Source organism: Psittacula echo (assembly GCF_963264785.1).
Source record: "Psittacula echo genome assembly, chromosome: 28".
Taxonomy (NCBI): Eukaryota; Metazoa; Chordata; class Aves; order Psittaciformes; family Psittacidae; genus Psittacula; species Psittacula echo.
Window position 1 is genome coordinate 2,527,794 of NC_137763.1, and position 27,378 is coordinate 2,555,171.

Below are 27,378 nucleotides of genomic sequence, written 5' to 3' on the forward strand. Positions count from 1 at the left end.
TTCCTTGTCTCACCACCTTCTTTGGAGGTGTTCATTGATGCTTTCTCCTCAGATGCAGACGACTCAGGACCTTCCAACAGGTTCGTTGTGTGGAGGGACAGCATCTCTGAAGGCTTTGAGGTTGGATCTGGATGGGGGGAGGTCCAGCAGCTCCCCATGGGGAGGAGTTGTGGTGGGAGGAGATGCAGCTTGGGCTACACCCCTCTATACCCTGGTCGGTGTAGAGAGACCCCAGGATGTCCTTCCACATCCCAGTGGTGAGCACTTGCTCTGAGGCATCCAGGTCTTTCCAAAATGCCTTGCAATAACCAAGAGGTCTTCACCAGGGTGGGAGGTGACGATGGGCTGGACACGCAAGCGCTGGGGACGTTGCCGAGTGGACACACATCCGCTGGGAACAAGAGCCAAGGGGAGTGGATGTGAGTGGTGGAGAGGTGAAGATGGGGAAAGGGAACGGTGGCAGGAGAACACAGCGGGGACCCACCACCTCTTTCCCAACAGCTGCCAGCCCAACTCCTACCTGTTTAGTGCCCATCACCCACTGCAGGATGCAATGAGCCTGGAGTTTGTGGCCGTGCTGTCACAACCTTGGAACCTCAACAAGAAGGACAAGATCTGCGTCGTCTTCCACAAAGGGCAAGGCCTCTGCGAAGAGTTCGCCAACATGGAGAAAAGGTGCGGAGACGATGGTGGCATTTTGGTGGTGGAGCTTGTGCTCGGGGCTGAGGGATCCAGTTGCAGGTTCCTGCTGAGGTTGGAGGTGAACCCCTCAGTGGAGATGCCCTGGTGGGATCGTAGCACCTGGTGGTGGCTCCCTCAATCTTCCCCATCACTCAGGGAGCTGCCCATGTCAGATCTAACCTGGGCTGGTGGCTTTTGTGGCTGCCCCATCCCTGGCAGTGTTCAAGGCCAGGTTGGACACAGGGGCTTGGAGCAAGCTGCTCTAGTGGAAGGTGTCCCTGGCCGTGGCAGGATTTGGAGCTGGATGAGCTTTAAGGTCCCTTCCAACCCAAACCAGGCTGGGATTCTATGATCCTCCTCCTCTGGCTGATGAACCCAGCCATGGAAACCTCTCCGACACTTTGATGGCCAACACTGCCTTGTTGGATGAGCCAAAACTTGACCTTTGTCTTCGGGTTGACCTTGATGCTCAAGCCCAAACCAACGAGCTCCTTCTCTTCCAGTTCCAGGAACCAGCAAGTGATCTCAGGCAGCGCCAGGATCCCCCTTTCCTACCTCCAACAAGGTTTCATCTTCTACAAATACGCCCTGGTCGACACCTACAGCCAGAAGAGGGCCTGTCAATTGGAGCACATTCCCTTGGAGAACTTCAGCATCCCCAAGACCTTCCAGAGCAGAAACGTTCCCTTATTTCGGGTGCTGAAAATCCCCAAAGAGGAGATCCAAGTGGGCGGTAAGCGCCGTTGCTCAGCCCACAGCCATGACCAGATGCCACGGTGGGGTCCTCCCTGCTCTCTTAGAATCATAGGATCATGGAATGAGTCAACCAGGTTGGAAAAGACTTTAAGATCATCCCATGGTACTAAAGGCCTTGTCTACACAGTGTGGGAATGGTTCCAGGGACGGTGACTGCAGCACTGCCCTGGGCAGCCTGTTCCAGTGCCTGAGCACCCTGTTGGTGAGGACAGTTCTCCTCATAGGCAACCTAAACCTCCCCTGGAGCAGCTTGAGCCTGGTTCCCCGTGTCCTATCGCTTGTTACTTGGGAGAAGACACCAGGTATACCTGGTCTAAAGATCTTCAGAAGCTGCTCATAAAAATAAGCTTATTTTTCCTCCCTGTAATAAAGGTCATAGTTGTCACCCAAGTGATAGCACCCAAATCCTGTCCAGATTATGGGTGGCACCTCTTGTTGCAGATGGTTGCATGCTGCTGGGGCTCAGCCCAGCTTGGTGTCTGCATTTTGTTCCCAAACTTCTCCTCTCCACAGGAACATGGACCATCTTTGAACAGCTCCGCTGCCATTTTCCCGGAACAACCACTTCCAGCTCTTCAGTCTCAAAGGGGCCCAGCCACCAGATGGAGGTGAAATACCTGGAGAAATGCTTCTTTGCACACACCACTTCCTGGAAATCCCTCGAGGCCATGGAGAGAAAACTGGACAGGTACAAGGAGAGCAGCAGTGTCTGTCTTGGGGACCCAAAGGAAAGAAAACACTTTGAGGTCACCTGCCAGTCTGCAGATGTGGTGAGTATCCCCCAAAACCTCTTCAGAGCCAGCAAAGTGATCCCAGAATCCCAGACTGGTTTGTGTTGGAAGGTACTTAAAGCTCATCCAGTTTCAACACCTTGCCAAGGGCAGGGACACCTTCCAGTAGAGAATGTCTCCTCATCTTCTAGTTACGAGACGTCTTCTCACAGGAGAGATGCTCCAGACCACTCCTTATCTTTGTGGCCTCCGCTGGACCTCTCCAGTAGCTCCTTTTCTCTCTTGTGCTGAGGAGCCCCAAACTGGACACAGGACTCCAGAGGTGGCCTCACCACGGTCAAGTGGAGGGGGAGGAATCAGCTCCCTCAACTGCTGCCACATTGCTCCCAGTGCACCCCAGGATGTCCCTCTTTATTATTTTTTGGGGGGTGGTGGTGGTGGGGAGTGGAAGCTGAGAGCCTTCTCCTGCCTGATTTCTTTAGCATGTACAACCTTCCTGGATGGACATAGCTGCATACAAGTTGTCCCAGGGTAGCAGCATCTTCCAGCTCCCATCCTCCTCCTCCTCCTTCCACGACCAAGATGTTCTCAAAGAAAACCCATGTGGTGAAATGTTCTCTTCCTATTTCCCTTGTCCAGATCAGAGAGAGTGTTGGAACCTTCATCCGAACTGTCATTGAGAAGCTGGACACCTCAGAGCACAAACTTCCTCAGCTCCTCTTTGTGCTCTATGCCTCCTTCAAGTACGGCATCAGCCTTCCCTCAGCCTCCATCGCCAAGGCCGAGAAGCTCTTTGAGGACATTGGGTTCTTGCAAGAAGAAGAACTGAGGGGGAAAAGGTGATTTGGATTGGGCAATCTGCTCGCTGGGGCTCAGCTCAGTTGTCCCCACATGTCCCCACGTGTTCCATGAGCTCTCAGATGGGGTTTTTAAGGGTGATTAAACCTACGTTGGTGGCTTCAAGCCCATTGGGTCCATCTTGGCTACTCTGGGCACCTTGCTTCACATCTCTGACGTTGGGTGTCCCATGGAGGTGTCTTGCTCTGAGTTCTTTCCAGGCAGGATGGGGGACAAGCCTCTGTCCCGTGCTGGCACACGTCTCCCACCGGCATCCCAGAGGTTGCTTGTGGGAAGTTGGACATTCTGGGCTTTTTATCTGCAGCAAATACTTCCCAGCTCTGAAGGAACTTTGTCTCAAGACCACTGATGGCACCCTGTGGATCTGGTTGGTCCCGCTGCTCTATGCGATCAAGAAGACGGAAGATGCCTTTGCCCAAAATGACCTTCCTTTAGAAGCCTTCAAAAAGCTGTGGAAGGACGAAGAGAAGCAAAGGTGGGTCTGGAAGTTGTGGTGGTCTGAGCGTAATGATCCTGCTCTTCAGAGGGCTTTTCATTCCTTCTGCTTGGTGACTTCTCAAGAAGCTGCTGCTTCTCCTTGCCATGGCGTGTCCCCTGCCCTGGAGGTGTTGAAGGAAAACTGGTGGACCTCAAGGGTAGGATGGAGCCGGGTCCTGCGTGGTCTTCTCCAGATAGCTGGATGGGAGAAGTCCTGGGGCAAGAATGGGTTGAAAGGTACTTTTGAATGTTATCTAGTGGCACCCCGTGTCCTAGGCAGGGACAGCTCGCACTAGACCAGGTTGCTGAAAGCCCCATCCAACCTGGCCTTGAACACCACCAACGATGGGGCAGATCCATGCAGGGATGATCCTAGAAGTTTTTTTCCAACCCAAGCAGAACCCAACGCATTCTACCCCTGTGTTTACCAGTCATGGTGCCATCTCCACCACCAGCACCATGCCTCCTGGTCCTCCAAAGCCCGCCTGATGTTCTTGACCTGCTTTCCTAGGAAAGTCCTGAAGATGGTGGGTGCTCACAGGACCTTGATTAGAAGCTGTCCTCTGCTGGCAAAGAAGGTTTTTGAGATGCTGGCCCTGAAGAACTTCAAGGAGGCCCCTTTGGCTGACACTTGGCAGGTTGCCTTGGAGTCCTTGTTCCGGCGCATCGTGGACGAAAGAACAGATCTGCCTGTAAGGACGAGTGCCTGGTGGAAGACCTTTTTCTGTTCTGCAGGAGTTGGGGGGCTATTTAACCATGGGTCAGGATGTGTTCTGGGATCCTACAGAGATTTTCAGCAGAACTGAAGGTCTTCATGGTAGAAACCAGGGCTTGGAGCTGAATCCTGAGACCAAACACAAGGGAATCCCTTTAAGCTGGCCAGAAAGGTCCATGCTTTAGTGTGGAAGCTCCTCAGGTGTGGGAGCGCAAGCCATCTCACATTGGTCCTCAAGGTCTTTCTGTCCTATTTTTCAGGATGAGGATTTGAACAGGGCCTTGAAAAGCATTGCCACCGAGATGGAAACCTGGGTCAAGGGCTTGTGAGTCGGGGTTTCTTGAAAGGAGAAGGTGGAGTGGCAGGAGAAGGAGGGAGGGAGGGATGGATGAATGAACGGATGGATGAATGGATGGATGAATGGATGGATGGTTGGATGGATGGATGGATGGATGGATGAATGATACAGAGATGGCAGGATAGATGGATGGATGGATGATGTAATGAAGGAGGGAGGGATAGATGGAGGGAGCCCTGGACGAGCAGAAAGCAGGTGGCTGTCAAGAGCTGCCCAATGCTGTTTTGGTGTCTCTATGGCTGACAAGCTTGGAGAGCCTCAAGGGTTGTGTGCCATAGACCTGCCCACATCTCCCAGCTGCAGAGGGTGGCTGTGCTCAGGTAGCGACTGCAAAAGCAAGTGCAAGAAGCCATTCACACTGTCCTATGTGCACAGGTGCTCCTCGGGGTCTTCAAAAACACCGCTGAAGGCCATCCCCAAGGACGAGGTCATGCGGTGCCTGAACCTGGGGTACTTCCTGCTGAAGTACTTCTTGCAGGAGCAGACGTGCTCAGTGTCCTTCAGCTCCGTGCTGGCGATGCTGCAGATCCTTGGGATGTCTGTGGACATCACAGAGTTACTGCAAGTGCACAAGGTGAGGATGGGTCCTGGGACTTGTCAACAGGGCTCAGCCTCCTGCTTGCAGCTGAGGAGAGCCCAGAGCTTGTGCCTCACTCTTCTGCTCTTGGGTTTCTCAAGGAATTCCAGCTGTTCACCTCGGAGGAGAGGTTTGAAGAGTTTTCTGGTTTCACCAAGCCGTGGCTCCAGACGTGCTTCCAGAAGGCACCTGTGAAGCAGGCATCCTTCCTGAAGAGCTTTGATGTGAGTGAGGAGGCCAACATGAGCCATTGGTAGCTTCAGGTGTTTCTCAAGGTCAGCTGATGGGTTTGGCTCTTCCTCTACAGAGATGGCAGCAGCTGCTCTCAGTGAAGATCGTCTGCACAAGGTGGACCAAGTTGTGGCAGGGCTTGCTCCAGGATGTGATTAAGAACTGGCTGGAGAAGGTAGGTTATGGAGACCCACCAGCAGCTGGGGGAGGATGCTCCAGGTCTTTGTCTCAGTGGTGGGACGTGACGTGGTGGGTAAAGGCCTGGAAAGCAGCCGCCTCTCAAGTGGTTCCTTGCTGTAGGTTGAGGACAAACGCCTCATGGACTTCTGCCAGCATTTCCTGATGATGGAAAAGAGCTATGAAGCAGAGCTGGAGAGCTGCTTTATCAACAGCGTCATCCAGTGTATCAAAAGCATTGGCAAGAGCAAGGTAGGAGAGTGCCCCCCCTACTGGGGCTGCAGGAGGTCTCCACATTCCACCATGCTGACTCTCATTGCTCTGTGTTGGGTGAAGAGTGTGGGGAAAGGTTCTTTTGAAGCAGCCACGAGCCCACAAAGCTCCTAAAGAGGAGAAACTTCTCATCCTTCCAGGAATCCATGCTCACATCCTTGATCTCTGTGATCTTCAAGACAAGGAAACCATCTGCTCCGAGGCTGCTGTCCGTTATGATAGAGAGGTTGTTCTCGGGGATGGAGATGCTGAGAAGTGTTACCGCATTTGATGAGAACACTGGCCCTGTGCTGGCCAACCTGCTCAACAGGCCCGAAGTCTGCGAAATTCTTTCTGTTGTCCGTGAGTGTCCCCTGTGTAGCTTTCTTGGGAAAAACTTTTGGTTTGGAAGCCAGATGGGAAGGCCAGGTCATTGCACAGGAGCCTTTCCATTGGAAACACAAAATTAGAGGGAGGGGAAATGATTTTCCAAGGCAGAAAATAAGGTTTCATTCAGGATTGAAGAAACATCTCAGTTTCTTCATCCCATCCCAATGGTGCTTCATTGACCACTCCACCAGGGTGGGGCTTGTTGAGGAGAAGACATAATGGAGCCAGAGCCTTGTCCACACAAGGACAGTGAAGGATTAGAACAAGAGTGGTTCTTCACCACACTTGGAGGGTTTCCATGGACAAAGCCTGGTGTGAGGCCTGTATCAGCCATGCTTTGCTCAGACCATGGAGAAGAGGAGAGTTTGTGGCTGTTGCTCCCTGCTCCACCTTCTGGCACCACCAGAAAGACTCTGAGCTGGTTGCCTCCATAGCTGCCCTTCCCATAGTAGCTGTTGGCTGTGGTGAGATTGTCCCATCACCTCCTCTTGGCCACAAGAAAGACAACCGGCATCTTCTGTGCTTCTTGGAAGCCCTCCATGCCCACCAGAGCTGGCTGCCCAACCTCAGATACAATCTCCTGGGTGGTCTCCAGGCTTTGTTTCAGGCAGGGGAAACTTCCCAAAGGTTTTCCAAAGGAAATCTGGGAACTTCCCAAGATGCTGGTTTTGATGGTTCAGCTAGAAAGCCACCGCACATCTGTCCTTGGCACCGGTGGAGTGATGGATCCCCATGCGCTGGTTCTTCCTGAGGATCTGGCTTCAAAAGAAACATATCTTTGATGAAATTCCATTGATTTTTCCAGGAGGAGAGGGCAGGTTCAGTTTTCAGCTCAGCAATGATGCTAACGCCCTCCTTGACCGGGTGTCTGAGCTCTTCTGCTTTGTGGGACGCTGCGTTCTCTTGGGAGACCTTCCCTGCTGCATCCTGGAGAGCATCTTAAAGCATGGAGAGCAGTTCATGAAAATGCTGTGCACCTGTGGTGAGTTCAGTGTCCAACCTGGGTGTGTTTTCATGGATACATGGCCAGTGAGAGAGAGATCTATGAGATAACAACCTAAAATGCTAGGAATGTCTATGAAAACTACAAATTGTCTGCAAGAGGAGCCCAAAAAATGGAAGTCCAAGTGGAAGAGTTGCTCATTCTTCCAAAGGGGTGATTTCAAGGTATTTGAGAAGCAGGAAGGAGCAAAACCGCTCTTTTTTTTCTTAATGCAGTTGAAGTTCTGGGGTGCTTGTGTTATTTATTGCCAGGATTGGGGTAGTGGGCTTAATTTTCCCACAGCTTTTCTCTTCCCAAGGGTTCTTCTTCAGATCTGGGTCTTCTTTTACCAGATTCCTCTTTCACCAAGTGTCTCCCAGAAGTGCTGGAGGTCAGGAAGCAGGAGTTTGAGCAACTGGAAGAGCAGAAGAAGCAACGACACTCCTTTCTCTGCCTGTGCCGTGACATAAAGGACATGATCAAAGGTACTGGTTGGGTTAACGAGGCTCCTGCTGTGGTTGTTGGGTGCGGAGATGTCTTCTAAAATGCAGAGTCTTACAGTGGGGTGGAGAGAAATGTGATCAGGGCACGTGTTGACATGGAGAAACGTGTTACATGGGTTCCTCCTTGTTGTCCCTACTTGGTTTAGTGGATACAAGCACCGTGGAGAAAAGCATTATGGACAACAACAGCTTTAAGGATCAGACCTCGGTGAGGAAGTTCCTCATCGATGGCACGAGTGAAATGGAATTGCACATCCTCGATGGTTATCAGGACATGATGCAAAAACTGGACGTAGTGAAGAGAAGCCATTGCTTCCAGATGCTGTTGGGGAAGAGCGTGCAGCAAATCAAAGCCACGGCCTCTGAAGACCAAGTTTTGTCCATAGCAGATGTGGAAGAAAAGATTTACAAGCCAACCGTGGCTGCCTTTAGGGAAACCTACCAGTCCCTCAAAAACTTCTCCATCACCCTGCGGACGGTGGAGAGACAGTTCAAGAGAGTGCTGGGACAGCAGGATCAGCTCTGGAAGGAGTTTGAAATCATGGAGGAGAGCGAAGGGACGAGGCCTGGAAAAGCTGCTTGGATCCCCGGAGCAGTGGAGAGGATTGAAAACTACCTGACTCTGTCTGAGGTGGTGACCACTGCCAAAGTGATCGAGGACCTGAGACAGATGCTGCAGCTCAAGGGAGATTTCCAGGTTCTCAGTGACCTGGCAAAATACGTACGTAGGAGACCTGTGGGCCCCTGGGGTGGGTGCTCCTGGGAGCACCCGAAGCTCCATGTGGGAGCTTCAAATTCAATCCCATCAGGTTTGATTCCTTCCGCCTCCCGCCATGGGGATGCTGCGAGGGCTGGAGCAGCTCTGCTCTGGAGCCAGGCTGAGAGAGCTGGGCTGGGTCAGCCTGGAGAAGAGAAGGCTCCTTAAAGAGGAGACCTTAGAGCAGCCCCAGTGCCTGATGGGGCTACAGGAAACCTGGGGAGGGGCTTCTACAACAGCATGTAGGGATGGGACACGGAGAAACAGCTTCCATCTGGAAGAGGGAAGAATTAGATGGGATATAAAGAAGAAGTTTTCCATCATGAGGGTGCTGAGGCGCTGGCACAGGGTACCAGGGAAGCTGTGGCTGCCCCATCCCTGGCAGTGTTCAAGGCCAGGTTGGACACAGGGGCTTGGAGCAAGCTGCTCTAGTGGAAGGTGTCCCTGCCCGTGGCAGGGGGTTGAAACTGCATGAGCTTTAAGGTCCCTTCCAGCCCAACCTGGTCTGGGATTCTGTGATGGTGGAGACCTACAGGGATGCATTCGAGAGCAGACTTGGGTTTGAGGCAAACATCTCATCTGGTTAGGGAGGAGGAGGTAGGACCAAGCTTCTTTCCTCCTCTTCCCAAAAGACACAGGTTGTGGTGGTTTTTTTTCCCCAGGAAAAGCAGGAATTCAAGAAGAAGCGACTTGATTTTATGACCCAGGACTTGATGAAGGTGAAAAAACATTTGAGCGACATTCCGCAGGGAGTTTTGGACTTTGTGAAGGAACTTCTGGAATGTTCAAGGAGAGGTTTCACCTCCTGGATCAAGACCATAATAAAAGGTGGGCTGAAAAGGAGAAAGTCCTCAGATATGGACATCTCTGAATCTGGTCTAGTGGAAGGTGACTTTGCCCGTGGCAGGGGGTTGGAACTGGATGAGCTTTAAGGTCCCTTCCAACCCAAAGCATTCCATGGATCTATGATATAACGACAGAGGGAAGACACCTAGTTGTTGTCCTCACATCCAGCACAGGGTTTCATGAGTCAGAGCAGAGAAATTCCTCAGATCTCCCTCTTATTCTCCCTTTTTCATTCCCAACTTCCCAGACAAGACAGAAATCCCTGTCTTTGTGGAACTGGCCTCCATTTCTGTGGGTGAAAATGACATAGATATTGACCGAGTGGGCTTTTTCCGGGATGCCATGGCTGCTTCTGCCCCCATCATCTTAGACCTGAGTCCCACGGCTGGCTTTGACCAGTTCTCAGAAGCTCTGTCTTCCATCAAAGATGCCATCGCCAAAGACAGGAAGCTTCCCAAGAAGCTGGTGAGTCTTCAAGTCCCATGTCTAAAAGTCCCCTTGGACACTTGCTGTGAGGCCCAGTTGCTGACCCATAGGTGTGTAAAACCATTTAAGATGGTTTCCCCATGACATCCACCTGGGCCTGGCAGGACCTGGGCAGAGGCTGGGCTCTTTTTTAGAGCGGAAGCCTGGTGGAACATCTCAAGTGACCTGACACACACGTGCGGGCAGCGGGAGGAGACTAAGTAGGTGTTGTGAATAGGAGGAAATGGGTTCTGGACTCTACAGCTTAGGATCCTCAGAAGAAATGGTCACAGAAACACCACCCATATCAGATTGGAGGGGGGAGTAGTGCTCCTTGTTCTTCCAGCTGGTTAGTGGGTCTCCCCTTGGTTCTTCTTTTGCAGAGGCATTCCTTTGATGAGAAGTGGCTAAAGGTGGTTCACGAATCTCATGGCTCTGTGGAGCAGTCTTCGATCTCTCAAGCCAGAAGCATCAACAGAAACGGGAAGTTTACCATCTCAGCACCTCCAAAATGCAAGGTGAAGGGTCTCAAAAGGTGGTTTCTTTTACAGTTCTGCTTTTTAATGCTATGGGGAAAAGGGATCTTTCTTGGAATCATCTTCCAATGAGCATTCCAGGTTGCCAACAGATCTCCAGCTGGGTTTGCATTCATTTTCTCTTAAACCTTGAGAATTTTCAGTGGAAAAGGGGTTTTTCTTCCCTCCAAGGGAAGTGGTACGGGACATGTGGAGTCCTGACGGGGAGCATTTTGACTCGAAGGCCGTGTGGTGACTTTGATTGACTTCTTTCCTTCCCAGGCTACACTTGAGAACTGTGTCTCGTTGCGACTGCTGCCTGACTGCGAGGGAACCACACCTCCAGCAGCCCCCAAGGACAAGCAGTACAGCTTTCCTGAGCTCCGGGAGCTCCAGAACAAGCTTATGTTGATCACCACCAAAGTTGAGCAGGGCAGAGAGGAGACAAACCGCTTCTTGGAGGTAAGTCACCGGGCAGCACCAACGTCTGCCTGGAAAGCAGGGCCTGTTGGGCTCAGGAATTTTCTGGAATTATTTCCAAGAGACTCATCCATGACCTGCAGCTCTGGCCTTTCAGGAGGCCTTTCTAGGATAACACCCACTTCCCAGGCTACAGAGGTGGGATTTGCTTCCCTAGGCCTCGTTCCTCACTTGTGGTGCCCAACAGCCTATCCAAAACCTCTCATACATCACTTTGAAGGGACTCATGGAATGGTTTGGGTTGGAAAGGACCTGAAACCTGCATGAGACCCAAACTGAGGAAATCTCTCCCTAGAAGCACAGTGGGCCACCTTCATAGAATCACGGAACGGTTTGGGTTGAAAGGGACCTTGAAGTTCATCCAGTTCCAACCCCCCCTGCCACTGAGAGAGACACCTTCCACTAGAGCAGGCTTGTAAGAAAGATGAGCTTTTAGCAAGGCCTATGAGGACGGGACAAGGGGGAATGGCTTTAAACTGACAGAGGAGATTGAAATGAGCTCTTAGGCAGAAGTTCTTCCTTGTGAGGGTGCTGAGGTGCTGGCACAGGATGCCCAGAGAAGCTGTGGCTGCCCCATCCCTGGCAGTGTTCAAGGCCAGGTTGGACAGGGCTTGGATCAGGCTACTCTAGTGGAAGGTGCCCCTGCCCATGGCAGGGTTGGAGCTGGATGTGCTTTAAGGTCCTTTCCAACCCAAACCAATCCATGATTCATGTTTGCTCTCCTAAATTTCAGTGTCCTGTCTCTGCTCTTCCGGCCCACTTTCCTTAAGGTTGCCCACCAGGGTATGATCCCTGGAGCCCAGGCTGTCACCAGCCTGGACATCCCTCAAGAGTTCATCCATGTTGGTGAGCTCCAGGTCTGGTGATGCACTTCATCTGGACAGGCTGCCTGGCACCTGGATGAAGTAATTATCTGTCCCTGACTCTCTCCACGAGTCTCTCGGACTCCTCACAGCTTGGTGTGATGCACCTCCAGTAGAATCCCAGGGGACGGACGTCCCCCAGCAGGATCAGAGCCTGTGAGTGTGCTGCTTCCCATAGCTGGAGTCAGGAGGCTTTGTCAGCAGGATCCTCTCAATGAGGCATCCTCTAGGAAGCATCAAGCCTGAGATTTCCATCCTTGGCTTGGCTCCCCACTTGTCCTTCTCAGAGGAACATGCCCCAGTTCCCTTGAGACATTTCATGTGCATTTTCCTCTTGTATCCTTATACACCAGCAGCCCCCTACTCTTCTCTGGTGCCCAAAACTCCTTCGTTTTCTCTAAGTTTAATCTGAAACTCTGTAGAGGTCTGGACAGCTTCTTGGTGAAGATGGCGTTGACCCAGTTGGTCAGATAAATCCCAACAGACCCAACTTTTCAAAGGTAGACCGGGCTCCTCAAGGGTAGACCGGGCTCCTCAAGGGTAGACCCGGCTTCTCAAGGGTAGACCCGGCTCCTCAAGGGTAGACCTGGCTTCTCAAGGGTAGATCCGGCTTCTGAAAGGTGATTGTAGAAGAGCAAATCAGCCACGCAGCCAAAAGCTCCAGTACCTTCCTCATCCTCCCTGCCTGTTACATCTGTGTCTCTCTTGTACTGGAAGCACAGGACCTGGGCAGTGTTAGGAAGCTGCTGAGAACATGCTGCAGTAGGTGATCCATCCCCTGTTGTGTCTTTGATGTGTTACAGATACTGGAAAAAGTGGAAACAGTTGCCAAGTTGTACCTGGAGCTTCTCAGTGTTGGCAACATCCTCTTCATCGACTGGAAGGCTGATATCTACTGCCACCCGCAGCAACACGTGAAAGTCTACACGGAGTTTGGCATTGCTGGGATCCTTGTTCAGAGCACGAGGCCCCTCCTGGAGGAGCTGGGCAGCCTCTCAAAAGCCATGGAGCATTGCTTGGCCAAGTGGAAGAAGTACCTGGAGACTCAAAGGGACACCTACTATCATCTCAACCTGTTCACTGCCCACCAGCTCTTCTATCTGTGCAGCCAGCTGGCCAGAGTCCAGAAAGGCATCACAGAACCACAGGTTCTCATCATGCTTTCCATCATCAAGCATGACATCCGAGCAGAAGATATCCAAAGAGCCCTGCGGGATGCGCTGATGACTCCCCTGGAGTCCATCCCTACGTTGGCGGAAGGCGAGGAATCGGTTACGTGGCAGGACTACATCATCCGCTTCCCCCAGCTCATCCGGAGCTTGGCTGAGTCAGGCTACAATGAGGCAGTGGCAAAGGCGGCCTTGCAGAACTGCTTGGAAACCTCCCCTCATTCACCCATCACGGAGCAGATGCTGATGGATTTTGCCTTTGAGCAGGGTGAAGACAAGGACTTGGTTGAGCAGCTCAGCAAGTCCTATGAAGAGACAAGAGAAACTTTCCTGCAGAGGAGCCGTAAGTTTAAGACCAAGCCCAGTGACGTTGACCAGGTCTCCTTCAGCTCCCTGGCACAGCATGAATTGGCTACTTCCTTTGAGAGCTTGCCATCTCTTTATGACAAGGTGAACCTCATCTGGGATGCCTACTGCAAGAAATTCCCTGGCCTGGTTTCCGATAAATACATAGGTTTGGATGTTTTTGGGGAGACACTGAAGCGTTTGGCCGCTCTGGAGAGCACACGCGTTGAGAGAAGTCTACCTGTAGGCTTTGAAGTGGGGAAACCAATTCTCATCACGTGCAAGGAGGAGGAGATGTTGCCCAACATGTTATTCCTCTACCGACACACTGAGACGGCGCCTCTCCCGACATTCGATGAGGTTCTGGTGTGCACGTCCAACACGCATGAGGAGGAGGTGGAGCTACTTGTCAGAAGAGCTCTTGCTCCAGGTTCTCAAGACCAGAAGATCTACTGCTTGCTGGGTGCTGATAAATTAGTCTATAAAGTTTCTAAACAGCTCGAGTTCCACTTCTTCCGCCTGGTGCAATCTTCTGGCATCCCCAACTACAGGTTCATCATCTTCTGCAATGCCAAAGCTCCCAGCTCCTACGTTATCACAGCCTTCGATGCCTACAAGATGACTTTCCCATGCTACTCCAACACAGAAATCCAGACCTACCTGAAGATGCACCTCAAAGTGCCAAGTGGGACATCCCCCGTCGCTCAAGCCTTTGAAGAGCCCCATCAGCAGAACATAAAGCTGGTCTTCTCGAAGCAAGCAGGGATGGGTATGTTTAGGGGAGTCCTATTCTGTGTCATAGCTCAAACCAAGTTGTCAAGGTCAGGGTGGATGGGGCTTTAAGCAACCTGGTTTAGTGGAAGGTGTCCCTGCCCATGGCAGGGGGCTGGAACTGAATGATGTCCGAGGTCCCTTTCAACCCAGACCATTCCGTGATTCTATGAAGGTGGCCCACGGTGCTTCTGGGGAGAAATTTCCTTGGCTTGGGTCTCATGCAAGTGTAGAAGGGTGGATTGATTCACCATCACCTCTTCCCACTCCTTAGGGAAGTCTCTCTTTGTGACCAATACCATTGGGAAGGTCCATGCTCAGCTGGGTGGCACGCTACCGCTTCAGAAAACCATCAGGCTGGTGGAGTCGGACATCGATTTCCAGTTGTTTGTGGAGGAACTCTTCTCTGTTGAGGAGTCTGCAACTGGAAATCAGCCCAGCATCTTCCACATCGATGTGTCTCCAGTGGTGAGTGCCTGGACAAGAAGAGGTGGTGGAACACAGAAGACCCTACACACAAGGAATGGGGAGGAGGAGGGGGTGGAAACTCAGCTGTAGCAGCGTGTTTTGGAAGCCTTGTGCACCAATTTTATGGTGTTTCTCTTCCCCTCCTAGGTATCGAAGGGCCTCTACCGGCTGCTGATTGAGCTGTGCATCCTGCGGCACATCCAAAGGCCCGACGGCTTCGTCTGGAAGTGCAAAGCTTCTCATCTTTACTTGATTGAGTATTTGGCAAGAGGGAAGGATGTCAGCAGTACAAGGAAGAAAGAGGTATCCTGGGGGATCTGCACTCACGCAGGAGGAACCGTTAAGGCTGAGGAACCTCAAGGCCATGCTGCCATTCAGCAAGGCCTTGATAGGCTGGAGAGTTGTGTTTAGAGAAACCTAATGAGGTTCAACAAGAGCAAGTGGAGGAGGAAGAACCCCAAGTACCAGTACAGTTTGGGGACTGCCCTACTAGGGAGTGAGAAGGACCTGGGAGTGTTGGTGGATGACAAGTTGACTACAAGCTGGCAGTGTGCCCTTGCAGCCCAGAGGGACAAGAGTCTCCTGGTGTGTGACCAGCAGGTTGAGGGAGGTGACCCTCCCCCTCTGTTCAGCCCTAGTGAGGTTGTGTCCAGTTCTGTGTCCTAGTGTAGCACTGTGTCCAGTTCTGGGCTCCTCTGTATAAGAAAGACAAGGAGCTACTGGAGAGTGTCCAGCTGAAGCCAGAAGGGTGATCAGGGGTCTGATCAATATCTCAAAGGTGGGTGCTAGGAGGATGGTGCCAGAGACGTTCCAGCGATGCCCAGTGACAGGATGAGGCGTGATGGCCATAAATTAAAACACAACCTCAAAGTGAGGAAGAACTTCTTCATGGGAGGGTGGCAGAGCCCTGGCACAGGCTGCCCAAGGGGGTTGTGGAGTCTCCCTCTCTGCAGACATCCCAAACGCACCATGGACACCTTCCTGTGTGCCCTGGTCTGGGTGGCCCTGCCTTGGCAGGGGGGTTGGACTGGATGACCTCCAGAGGTCCCTTCTAACACTAACAAGTCTTGGATTCTATTTAACTTAATAAACTCTGGTGTCTCCACCAGAGCCATGCACAATATAGAGTCTGCCTCTCCAGTGGGATGAAGTCTGACCCACACAGAAGCAACCAGAAGCAGGGGGTTGGAACTGGTGAGGCTTAAGGTCCTTTCCAACCCAAACTATCCCATGGTTGTATGAGTCCAATCCACTTGGAGCAATCTTGGCATTTCCACATTTATTCGCAACTTTCTGAACCATTTGTGACCAGGAGAGAATTAAAAAGGGTGTTCTGATGATTTAAGCAAAGGGGGAGGCTGGAGACCTGTCCTCATGGTGACTTGTGTCCTCTTCTTGTAGATGTCCATTGAAACGGAAAAAGGAATCCTCGATCTTTTTCCTACCGTGGAGTGCATATCACCACTGCGGGTGCTCAGCCTGCTGGAACATCCCAGCCCCATCCCTCCCGCGGAACCCAGGGAGGAACAGTTTGACCGGGACAAGCTGAACAGTGAAGTTTTCCAGAGGTCCTACCAATACCTCAGCAGATACAAACAGAAGGAAAACCTTGACCATTTCACTTTTGTCCCTAGCAAAGTGTCAGGGGCAGAGAAGGAATGCCTGCAGTGCTTGATGGAGTTCTGTGGGAGAAGCAACCCCTCCTGGACCGAGCTCAGCAACTTCACCCACTTCTTGAACTTCCAGCTACAGAAGTGTGAGAAATCGGTCTTCTGCAGCCCGGTGGTTGGAACAGACTTCTCTGGCTTCAAAACATTCGTCATCAAGTTCATGATCACCATGTCCAAGGACTTTGCCATACCATCCCTCAATGTGTCTGATGAAAGCGTGCCCAGAGAGGAGGGGAAGGAGATGGACGATGTTCTGAGGGAGCACCAGCTAAGACGCCGGTGGGAACAGGAGTCTCACCCTTACATAGTCTTCCACGCTGAGGGTGACTCCATGGAGTTTTTGGGGTTCCATATCAACAATAACCTTGATGCTATTGACGCATACTCCAAGGCTGTTTTGGAGACGGCGGTTCTGAGCAAGAGCTTATACACCACCTTGAAGCGCCAGAAGGTTCCCTTCAACAAGGAATTTGAAAAGTTATCCAGGCCCGAGCAATTGGAGGCCCTCTGCAGGGTCTTTGGGGTGAAATGCCAGGAAGATCCAGATCCTTCATACCAGCTGACCCTGGACAACACCATGAAGATGTTGGCTATCCACCTGAGGTTCCAGTGTGGCATCCCTGTGATCATCATGGGTGAAACAGGCTGTGGGAAGACAAAGCTGGTGCAGTTCATGTGCAACCTGCAAAGGGCAGGCAGGAAACTCCAGAACATGATGGTGGTACGAGTTCATGGTGGCACCACCTCCAAGACTATCCGGGAGAAGGTGAGGAGGGCTGTGGAGCTGGCCCGCACCAACGAGGAAGAGCACAATGTGGACACGGTGCTCTTCTTCGATGAAGCAAACACCTCAGAGGCAATCTTTGCCATCAAAGAGGTGCTCTGTGACCGCAGCGTCAATGGCAAGAGGATTCCCACCGGCCGCTTAAAAGTGGTGGCTGCTTGCAACCCTTACAGGAAACACACCAAGGCCACCATTGAGAAACTGGAGAAAGCTGGCTTGGGATACCGAGTGCGGAGTGGAGACACCCCAGAGAAGCTGGGTTACGTCCCCCTGCGGCAGTTGGTGTACCGGGTGCAGCCCCTTCCTCCCAGTTTATTGCCTCTGGTCTGGGACTTTGGGGAGCTGAATGAGAAGACACAAAACCTGTACATCAGGGAGATTGTGAAGTCCATGGTGGAGACCAAGATCCCCGCCAGGAACCTGGATGTCTTCACCAATGTCATCTCAGCCTCCCAGAAGTTCCTGAGGGAGAGGAAGGATGAGTGCAGGGTGGCCAGCCTCCGGGACATAGAGCGCTGTATGCAAGTCCTGCTCTGGTTTTACGACTTAAGAGAGCTGCTCTTCCATGAGATTGATAAGAAGAGGAAGCGGCATGAAGAGCAAGAGGAGCCAACCTTCAACGATGCACAAAGGGCTTTGCTCCTTTCAGTGGGAGTCTGCTATTATGTGTCTCTGGAAAGCCGCCAAGAGTACCTGGAGGAGATTGCCAAATGTTTCTCTGTCCCTGCATCCCGGCTACAGCAAGAGATTGAGCTGTGCCAAGAGGTGTTCCTGGATAACGTCACCATTCCCAAGGCTACAGCCTGCAACAATGCTCTGAGGGAGAACATCTTCATGATGGTTGTCTGCATGGACCTCCGGGTGCCGCTCTTTCTGGTTGGGAAGCCGGGAAGCTCCAAATCTCTCTCCAAAACCATTGCTGTACATGCCATGAAAGGCCCGTGGTCTAGCAAACCATTGTTGAAAGCATGCAAAGAGGTCCAGCTGATCTCCTTCCAGTGCAGCCCCCATTCAAAACCAGAAGGCATCATCTCCACGTTCCAACAATGTGCTCAGTTCCAGAAGGGCAAGAATCTGAATGAATTTGCTTCTGTGGTCCTGCTGAATGAGATTGGCCTTGCAGAAGACTCACCTGACATGCCCTTGAAGGCACTGCATCCTCTTCTGGAAGACGGATGTGTCGATGATGAGGATCTGGAGGCTTACAAGAAAGTTGGCTTTGTGGGGATCTCCAACTGGGCCTTGGACCCTGCCAAAATGAACAGGGGCCTCCTTGTCTTTCGGACTGAACCTGACGAGGAGGAGCTGGTGAAGACTGCCAAAGGCATCTGCGCTGACCAGCCCCATCAGGACAGGATCGAGCATTTGTTCCCCATCTTGGCAAAATTCTACCTCAAAGTGCTGCAAACGCAGCCAACAGAATTCTTTGGGCTTCGGGATTTCTACAGCTTAATCAAAACGGTCATGTCCTACACACAGGACATGAAGTGCAGTTCTCAGGAGGAGCTCCTCATAAAGGCCATTCAGAGAAACTTTGGAGGCTCCAAAGATATCTATCCACTGGGAATCTTCTGTAATTGCACCAGCGAGTTCCAGCTCTCCAGCGAGAAGAAAACCAGCTGCATCCGTCTGCTGGAAGAGAACATGGCTCCGCAGCAAGCGGGAGCCGTGTCCCGGTACCTCCTGCTGCTGACGACCAACAACGCTGCCTTCCAGATCCTCCGGATGATGCGGCTCATCGACATCAGGAACTGCGACGTCATCTTCGGCTCCGGTTTCCCCCAGGACCAGGATTACTCCCAGGTGTGCCGCTCGGTGAACAGGGTGAAAACATGCATGGAGATCGGGAGGCCTGTGATCCTCCTGAACATCCAGAACCTTTATGAGAGCCTTTATGACACCCTCAACCAATGCTTTGTCAGCCTGGGGGATAATTTCTACGTTGACCTGGGCCTCGGCACCCACGCTGTGAAGAGCCGTGTGAAGGAGGAATTCCGGCTGGTTGTTATAGAGGAGCAGGAAGTGGTCTACAGGCAGTTCCCCACTCCTCTGCTGAGCCGTCTGGAGAAGCATTGCTTGGACATGAGCACCATCCTCAACCTGCAACAGCAAGACCTGAGGCAGGATCTGAACCAATGGGCCACATGGTTTATCAGCATCAAGAAGCCCGATTTGTTCAGCGGGTGGTCCCACACTCTCGCTCCCGAGGATGTCTTCATCGGCTTCAGTGGTGACACGGCTGCTGCCATCGTGCTGGAGAGCTCCCAGCACATCCACTGTGGAGCCTACGAGCGCTACGGAGAGCCAGTCCTCTCTGCTGCCAAAAGCAGACTGGTGGAGTGTGCCACCCCCGACTCCATCCTGCGCCTCAAGTGCTCCGCTCTGAAGGATGCTGAGCAGATCCAGGACCTGTATTTCATCGAGCAGAAGCACAACAGCCTGGCCAGTCTCTTAGGGGAGATGATGAACCAGCAGGAGAAAGGGAGCACCACTGGGCTGTGCCTGCAGGTACTCATGCTTGGCTGTAAAGAGCCCAAAGGTGCTGTTTGTATTCCAAGTGAGCATGGTGGCCCTGTCCCCGGCAGTGCTCTAGGTCAGGTTGGACGGGGCTGTGAGCAACCTGCTTTAGTGGAAGGTGTCCCTGCCTGTGGCAGGGGGTTGGAACTGGATGAGCTTTAATGTCCCTTCCAACCCAAACCATTCCATGATTCCGTGACGGCCCTTTTATCTAGGTTGGACCAGGAAGATGATGGGCTTCTGTCCCCTCTGTGGTCATCTACAGCCCTTGCTCTTGAGGCAGATGGGACCTACTCAAGGCACCTTCCAGTTGCCTGTAGATGAGCACCAAGCACCAACAGAGATGCCTCAGAGTATCTCACCCCTTTAAGGCAGCATGACATCCAGGTTTGATGTGCCTTTCTGCTGCAGGTTTCCACCCATGCCAGGCTGCTCAACCAGAAGGATGTAGAAATGCTGAGGAAGATGCTCGACCTCCCCAACACAACCCGCTGCCTTTTCCTAAGCCAGTTTGACACCGAACATGCTTTCCGCCAGGACCTCAGGTGAGCTTTGATCTTTCTTTCCTTAAATCTTGCAGGTGATGTCCACTTCTCATGCTGCTTTGGGGGTGGGGTGAGACTTTTCAAGGAGAAAACATTAAAGAAGCCATTTCCTTGTAGGAATTTCTTCCATGAGCCCCAAGAAGCCAAGTTGCTCCTTGTCCAGTTTCATTTCGATGAGCCGCAGAGCAGCAAAAGACTCCTGGCCTGTGCCAAGTAAGCAGCCTCCCTTGACCCCTTCATCTTCCTTCTTCTTCCTCCACCCTTCATTGTACTTTGTCCTTTGTCATCTTTCCTCCTTTTCCTCCTTCCTTCTTTCTTCCTCCATTCTTTCTCTCTTCCTCCTTTCTTCCTTGTTGGCTTCTTCCTCCTCCCTTCTTTCTTCTGCCAGGCAAAACACACTTCTCAGAAACCATGACAGGACATTTTTCCCCACCCCTAAGATGTGAACCGGGCTCTGCTTTGGACTCTCTGGTTTCATTTGCTCCTGGGGTTGTAGCAGGTTGCACCAACCATTATCGAATCATCTCATCCAGTTCCAACCCCTGCCATGGGCAGGGACCCCTTCCACTAGAGCAGCTTGCTCCAAGCCCCTGTGTCCAACCTGGCCTTGAACACTGCCAGGGATGGGGCAGCCACAGCTTCTCTGGGCACCCTGTGCCAGCGCCTCAGCACCCTCACAGGGAAGAGCTTCTTCCTTATATCCCATCTAATTCTTCATCTTCCTATTGGAAGATGTTAGTCCTTGTCCCGTCCCTACACGCTGTTGTAGAAACCCCTCTCCAGGTTTCCTGTAGCCCCTTCAGGCACTGGAGCTGCTCTAAGGTCTCCCCTTCAGGAGCCTTCTCTTCTCCAGGCTGACCCAGCCCAGCTCTCTCAGCCTGGCTCCAGAGCAGAGCTGCTCCAGCCCTTGCAGCAGCTCCGTGGCCTCCTCTGGCCTCGCTCCAACAGCTCCACATCCCTCTGGTGCTGCTGCGCCAGAGCTGGATCAGGACTGCAGGAGAGGATCTCACCAGAGTGCAGCAGAGGGAGAGAATCCCCTCTCTGAGGTGCTGCTCACGCTCTGGGGATCAGTCAGCCCATGGCTGGGTTCTGGGCTGCAAGCACATGTTGATGGCTCACCCTGAGCTTCTCTTTAGCCAAGACCGCCAGAAAGAACGCCTCCTTGGTGTAGCATTCACCCAAGAAAGCCTGTTCAGCCATCTGCAGCCTTTGCAGAAGGGTTCCTGAGATAGGAGATGCAGCCGTTGCTTGGAGAGATCAGTCAAGTCTGGAATCAACCAGCTCTGACCTTCTGATGCTTCCAGGTACTGCATCACTGACGAGCGACAGAGGTCGGCCAGCCCCCATCTGCTGCACGTGGTGCTGATCACTAAAGTCCCGCGGGTCCTGGGCGGGTGCAGCTACCTGGCTTTCGACAGCGGTAAGGCCATGCTCACAACCTGGGTTGGGAAAGGAGTTGGAAGGGAAGATGAAAGTGTGCAGAAAAGACCTGTGAGGTGGTGGAGCTTCTCTCACCACCTTCCTGCCCAGGCTGTCTGGTAAATCCAAGCAGTCAAGCTCCCTGGGTTTCCAAATGGCTGATGCACCAAAAGAGAGCAGATGGGCTGATCCATCTTCTTACCCGGCCAGGTGACTGGAAGTCCATCCACTTGGATGACCTAATGCCCCCAGAGAACTTTCAGGCCAATCTCGGCCAGCTCTCCAAAATGACCATTGCTGAGATTTTCACAAGCAGCTCCCTGCAGCATCTCCCAACAGGTAAGAAGTCTCTCACCATAAATCCACCATCTCCCCACTGCTGTCCCCTCCAGAAACCCACTGCCCCATCCTTAGATGTCCCACCTGTGGATAGGCCCCACTCTTCAGCTAAATGGTTGGTCAAACGGGGTAGAAGCGGTTGGATCCATCATTGCAAACCAACTCCAGGGGGCTCCTTGAATCCACGTTCTTCGTTCAAGGTGTCCAGCCAATTGCTCCCCAAGCCAGAAGGTCTCGTGTCACCAAGAAGCTGACACCAAGCTGCTGGGTGACTTCCACACCCCAGTATTGCTTTATTTCTCCCTGTTGATTATGGCAGTGCTCAAGGCCATGTTGGACACAGGGTCTCGAAGCAAGCTGCTCTAGTGGAAGGTGTCCCTGAGCGTGGCAGGGGGTTGGGGCAGGGGGCTTTAATGTCCCTTCCACCCAAACCATTCCATGATTCTTCAGGTTAGATCTAAGGAAGAAGTTCTTTACTGTGAGGGTGCTGAGGCACCTGGAACAGGTTACCAAAAGAAGTAGTAAATGCTCCATCCCTGGCAGTGTTCAAGGCCAGGTTGGGCGTAGTGTGAGGCATCCCTGCCCACGGCAGGGGAGTTGGAACTGGATGATGTTAAAGTCCTTTCCAACCCTAAGTATTCTAGGATTCTATGATTACTGAGAGACTCTCAACACCTCCTGTGGATGAAAGTATCTCGTCTTGGGCTTTTAAGAGCCGAGTTGTGTGGTTGACTGTGATTTCAGGATCTCCAGAGGATTCTGCTGCCCTGGGAAGCCTCACTGAGTCAGGTCTTCACCCAGAAGAAAACGTATGGTTTCTCCTTTTTATCTTTCCTCATTTTTGTTGGTTGTCGCTGGGCAAGAACTGACGTGGGGCTCAACAGACACCTTGGGATCTGCTTTTGAAGGTCTTTGCTTGGCCTGTGCCTTGTCAGAGGGAAGAATAGCTGCAGGTCTTCCTGCTGATGTTGGGATTTTGAAGTAGGGTGGTGGTCTCCCAGCCCCACTGTGAGCGACTGGCACAAGACCAGGAGCCTTTTGCCACCACCACCAAAGCCTTGTCCCATTAGCAGGGACATTAGCAGCCCCACACAGCCCAGGGACTGCCTTAGCCAGCGCTTATTGGGAAGGTGAGATGGGTATAGAGCTTGGAGCCCCCTCTGCTAAGTTCTGGAGAAGATGATGTCCCAGGACAAGTGTCCCCAGGCAAATGAGAGCAAAGTAGTATCAAGCAATCAAGTGACCTCCAGTCTTTTCCAGCCACGGTTTCTCAACGTGGACGCAGTGATCAAAGGGAGCATCCAGAAGGCTGTGGTCCAGCTGGAGGACAAGAGGGACAACAGCCAGCGTCCAAGAGAGAGACTCAAGATCGTTCACAACCTGCTTTTCCACCCTCAGAATAGAGGTAAGACTGAGCAGAGAGAACTAGAAGGGGCTCATTGTTGCAGGTAGCAGGCTGTGTGGCTGGCAGAAGACAACAAGCAGGTTAAGAGCCAGTTCTAGTGTCTCTCAAAGCCATTGTGGGTGGAGAAGCACCCATCAGAGAGAGGACAAGGTTGCATGGGGCTTCCACGACCTCCTTGCACTGTCCCTTACGGACATGATCCAGAGCTGTACGAAACCACCAAGCTTTGCTGCAGGCCCTGGTAGATGGTCCCAGAGAGATGTCACTTGCCAGTGGAATTTGATTTCTGCATAGGACTGAGAGAAGACCTTGAGGTGGTGGGATTTTTGAGTGGAGAACTGGCAACCAAAACCACTTGCAGGGTTTTGATGGAGTCTCTGACTTGGAGATGTGGACCAGGAGGGTTTTAACCAGCCTGGTTTTGTCATTAGTTTCCAGCCACTTTATGACCATCTTGAGGAAGAGAGTTTGTTACCTCCTCCAAGAGCGTGAGAAACCCATACAAGATCCAAGGGAATGGGTTTCCCACAGGGCATTCTCCACTGACTTCATCCTGGAAGACACATCCTTCAGGTAGGGCTGGCTGTGAGCCACCTCCCTCATGTCAGGTAATCCTCCTCCTAAAACTGCTCTGCGTGAAGTGTGAGGCCCTTTGCTTAGAGACAAAGATGTGACAGCCAAGAAGTGTAGAAATACAACGTGCCCTAGTGGAAGGTGTCCCTGCCCGTGGCAGGGGGCTGGAACTTGATTGTCTTTAAGGTCCCTTCCAACCCAAACCAATCTAGGATTCTAGCCTAGGAAAGGGTGTAAGGGCTGCTCAAAAGTCATCATCCCAACAGCCGCCTAAAAAAACCTCTGTAAGAGGACTGTTGATTTTGAGGAACCTTCTTTTGGAAGGGCTTTTCTGGCAGCAAACGACGTTGGTTGACTTTGAGATAGACAAGGGCGGGTTTGTGTCAAGCCTGGACGTCCACACTGGGCATCCTCAGAATCACAGAATCATTGAATCGAGGTTGGAAAAGACCATTTAAGTCACCATCAAGCCCAGCTGTTGCCCAAGCACTGCCAAGGCCACCACCAACCCATAGCACTGAGGGCCTCGTCTCCACGGTGTGTGAACACTTGCAGGGACGGTGACTGCAGCCCTGCCCTGGGCAGCCTGTTCCAAGGCCTGAGCACCCTTTGGGGAAGGAATTGTTCCTCAGCTCCATCTAAACCTGCCCTGGTGCAGCTTGAGGCCGGTTCCTCTTGTCCCATCCCTTGTTCCTTGGGAGCAGAGCCCAGCCCCCTCTTGGCTCCATCCTCCTCTCAGGCAGTTGCAGGGAGCGATCAGGTCCCCCCTGAGCCTTCTCTTCTCCAGACTGAATCCCCCAGGTCCCTCAGCCCTTCCCCATCACACTTGGGCTCCAGGCCCTGCACCAGCTTCCTTGCCCTTCTCTGGCCCTGCTCCAGCACCTCGATGTCTTTTTCGTAATGAGGGACCCAGCATTTTGCCTTGTTGAACCTCATGCAATTGGCCGTAGCCCATGGATCCAGCCTGGCCAGATCCCTCTGTAGAACCTTCTTCCACTCCAACAGATCAACATTCCCAGCCAGAGAAGCAGATGGGTTGTTTTGGTTGACTTGTGGGTCTTCAAGACAGATGGCCTCCCCTGGGCAGATGAGGGTTTATGGTGGGAGGTGATGTGATGAGCTAGGTCACCTCCTTTTCCAGGCAAGCCCTCTGGATGCACCTGGAGGACATCGTGGCCAACATCTTTGCCCAGATTCTCGCTGTGGTGGATGCCAACAACAACCTGGATCTCCTCTTGCAAGGCTCTCCGCTGCCAGAACTGTGGCTCCAGATGTTCCAAGAAGAAACATTCCTAAAGATTAAATACACCAACAAGTAAGAGACAGGGAGTGAATGACTGCGGTGAGGGGGTCTTCCTTAGGAGAGTAGAAGCTGGTGTTTGTAGTGAAACAGGAGCTCATGCTTGAGGTGCAGATGGCTGTAACCTGGCCCTGGAGGGTCCTGGGTGTCAAACCCCTGGCACCAACACTTCCCTGTTGTTCTAAGCTGTCAGCAGAACTGGCTCCTTCCCCGCTCTTGCCCACTTTTCCCTGACTTTCCTACCAGGTTTCTCCATAGGTTTCTGAACTCCTCTGAAGAGAATGTCAGCTGGAGTCGGGAACGTCACCAGGCTGCTCCGTCTCTGGACACCTACAGGCTGTTGCACAATTTAATCCTTCTTTCTGTTGGAATTCAAGGGTAGCAGATGCCAAGATTTCTGTGTTATCCATGACCGAAGACCCCAACATCTCCCTCTTCTGCCAATTCCCATTCAGCTGGGTTTTGAAAGCCTACCTGGACGAATTATGGGAGAAGGTCTATCATATGAAAGGTAATATCAGCCTTTCCAGGGGAAGCTTCAACCCAACCAGACTGCTCAAAATCCACATCCTTACCAGGAGGGACCATGGGGGCTGTATTCCTCCCTCCAATCATGTTGTGCATCTCTTCTGCATTGTATTTCCTCTTCCTATGACAGCATTGGGTCTCTTCCCCATGGCCTTGCACTCAGCCACGTGCCCACCTCAGTCTTGAGGAGGAGCTCACATTTTCAGCCAAGCAGCCAGTGTGATGTAGAATCATAGATGTAGTCACTGTCCCTTCTAGATCAGCCCCAGAAGCCAAAGGAGGAAGTGGCCATATTCTACCAAACCTTCATCAAGAACATCTTGACACCAGATAGCAGCGATCCAGACATGCTACGCTGTTACGCCAATGACTTCCTCAGGATGGCTTTTCCTGGACAAGATATCTCTGTCTATGAGGTCAGTAAGGTTGGGTAGAACATCAGCTTCAACTGGCCTTGGAATAAAACCCAAACCAAAGCCCCAGTGGATGCTCCATACAACTGCTCACCCCCTGCTGACTGTCCTGAGCAGTGATTGGTCCTTCCAGCCAACTTCCCCCAGTTTATATACTGGAGAGGATGCTCTGTGGTATGGAATACGCCTTTGGCTAGTTCGGGTCAGGTTTCTGACTGTGTCTTCTCCCAACATCTTGTGTCCCTCCTTACAGGCAGAGCATGAGAGACTGAGAAGTCCCTCATGAGGCTGAGCCCTGCTGAGCAGCAACTAAACCATTGGTGTGTTACCAGCATTATGTTCATCCGACATCCAAACCACAGCCCTATCCCAGCTACTGGGAAAAAAATTAACTATCCCAGCCAAAAGCAGGACAGTGGCCAAATCTGATGTTCTCCTCCATGTCTACTCCTCAGCTGTGAGGAACCTTTGGTCTTTATTCCACCTTGAGAACTATTTGAGATGAGGAAACTTCCAATGGGCCACAACAGCAATGCTGAACACCCCACCTCAGCCCATTTGCTGTTGGCTTTGAGTGGAAATAACAGCTTTTATCCCACCTGCAGGTTCTCTCCAAGGTCTTCCTGGCCAGCGCGGGCCAGCTCTGCTCCTCCTTGGGCCAGGGAGAGACGGGCTTTTCCCCAGTTTGGCTTCACATGGACTATTTCTACCTCCGAGATGATTATCAACTCTTTGTGGACATAGCAAAAAGCAATGACACTGTCATAAGTGAGCTGCAGGCAATGTATGAGAAGAACCCCCCAGAAATGGTGAGCAGAGAGCTGTGTGTGCCCTCAGGCCCTTCTCCTAGGGCATTTGGATGCTGGTGATCTTCACAGGTTCCATAGTTTAATTACATCCTCTGTAATTAGTAAGACATCCTTGTGTTTGTGTTGCTCTGGGTACCATGTTGAAGACACTTTTGACCCTAGAGGTGGGTGGAATTCGTTGTGTCGCGCTCCAGTGGTGGGCTCCAGCTCCTTCACTGTGGAGTGATGTCCACATCCCTCCTTCAAGCACCAAGCCATGGTTTCTAGAGAACTCCCTGCAGTGACTCCAAGATCCTTCTTTCTCTGCAGCATGGTTGGACTCATTAAAACCCTTCCTGGTTTACTGATGTCAGAACTTCACCTCTAAAAGTCCAGCTTAGCCCTGCCAGCTACTCCAAAAGCTATACCAGGATCTCATCATAGAATCCCAGACTGGTTTGGGTTGAAGGGACCTTAAAGCTCATCCAGTTCCAACCCCTGCTATGGGTAGGGACACCTTCTACTAGAGCAGCTTGCTCCAAGCCCCTCTGTCCAACCTGGCCTTGAACACTGCCAGGGATGGGGCAGCCACAGCTTCTCTGGGCACCCTGTGCCAGCGCCTCAGCACCCTCACAGGGAAGAGCTTCTGCTTTATATCCCATCTAATTCTTCCCTCTTCCAGTTGGAATCTGCTACTCCTTGTCCCATCCCTACACGCTGTTGTAGAAGC

At 52.2% G+C, this 27,378-nt stretch overlaps 1 protein-coding gene across 21 annotated transcripts in view; it reads left to right on the top strand.

The window, feature by feature from the left end:
• The window catches only part of LOC308230874 (E3 ubiquitin-protein ligase rnf213-alpha-like), a 55,023-nt gene that overhangs the window by 12,207 nt on the left and 15,438 nt on the right, over nucleotides 1–27,378 (top strand). For 18 of the 21 annotated variants that reach the window (XR_013958583.1, XR_013958584.1, XM_080635845.1 and 15 more), the window contains 36 exons: nucleotides 53–80; nucleotides 327–419; nucleotides 502–675; nucleotides 1,185–1,414; nucleotides 1,951–2,207; nucleotides 2,808–3,007; nucleotides 3,331–3,501; nucleotides 4,015–4,195; nucleotides 4,479–4,543; nucleotides 4,952–5,150; nucleotides 5,255–5,377; nucleotides 5,461–5,559; nucleotides 5,685–5,813; nucleotides 5,975–6,176; nucleotides 7,009–7,185; nucleotides 7,539–7,670; nucleotides 7,835–8,409; nucleotides 9,108–9,273; nucleotides 9,539–9,756; nucleotides 10,140–10,274; nucleotides 10,554–10,733; nucleotides 12,418–13,897; nucleotides 14,174–14,367; nucleotides 14,515–14,670; nucleotides 15,769–19,329; nucleotides 19,750–19,883; nucleotides 20,001–20,096; nucleotides 21,188–21,303; nucleotides 21,513–21,641; nucleotides 22,386–22,450; nucleotides 22,902–23,046; nucleotides 23,478–23,619; nucleotides 24,761–24,934; nucleotides 25,297–25,430; nucleotides 25,706–25,863; nucleotides 26,466–26,669. Coding sequence is in view for 19 of the 21 variants with exons in the window: in XM_080635845.1 (XP_080491971.1) it covers nucleotides 53–80; nucleotides 327–419; nucleotides 502–675; nucleotides 1,185–1,414; nucleotides 1,951–2,207; nucleotides 2,808–3,007; nucleotides 3,331–3,501; nucleotides 4,015–4,195; nucleotides 4,479–4,543; nucleotides 4,952–5,150; nucleotides 5,255–5,377; nucleotides 5,461–5,559; nucleotides 5,685–5,813; nucleotides 5,975–6,176; nucleotides 7,009–7,185; nucleotides 7,539–7,670; nucleotides 7,835–8,409; nucleotides 9,108–9,273; nucleotides 9,539–9,756; nucleotides 10,140–10,274; nucleotides 10,554–10,733; nucleotides 12,418–13,897; nucleotides 14,174–14,367; nucleotides 14,515–14,670; nucleotides 15,769–19,329; nucleotides 19,750–19,883; nucleotides 20,001–20,096; nucleotides 21,188–21,303; nucleotides 21,513–21,641; nucleotides 22,386–22,450; nucleotides 22,902–23,046; nucleotides 23,478–23,619; nucleotides 24,761–24,934; nucleotides 25,297–25,430; nucleotides 25,706–25,863; nucleotides 26,466–26,669 (10,622 nt within the window). In the remaining 2 variants the exon portion in view is untranslated. Of the gene's footprint in view, nucleotides 1–52; nucleotides 81–326; nucleotides 420–501; nucleotides 676–1,184; nucleotides 1,415–1,446; nucleotides 1,740–1,950; nucleotides 2,208–2,807; nucleotides 3,008–3,330; nucleotides 3,502–3,547; nucleotides 3,741–4,014; nucleotides 4,196–4,478; nucleotides 4,544–4,951; nucleotides 5,151–5,254; nucleotides 5,378–5,460; nucleotides 5,560–5,684; nucleotides 5,814–5,974; nucleotides 6,177–7,008; nucleotides 7,186–7,538; nucleotides 7,671–7,834; nucleotides 8,410–9,107; nucleotides 9,274–9,538; nucleotides 9,757–10,139; nucleotides 10,275–10,553; nucleotides 10,734–12,417; nucleotides 13,898–14,173; nucleotides 14,368–14,514; nucleotides 14,671–15,768; nucleotides 19,330–19,749; nucleotides 19,884–20,000; nucleotides 20,097–21,187; nucleotides 21,304–21,512; nucleotides 21,642–22,385; nucleotides 22,451–22,901; nucleotides 23,047–23,477; nucleotides 23,620–24,760; nucleotides 24,935–25,296; nucleotides 25,431–25,705; nucleotides 25,864–26,465; nucleotides 26,670–27,378 lie in introns of those variants that run through there. The other 3 variants (XM_080635852.1, XM_080635854.1, XM_080635856.1) reach the window with 3 other exon arrangements.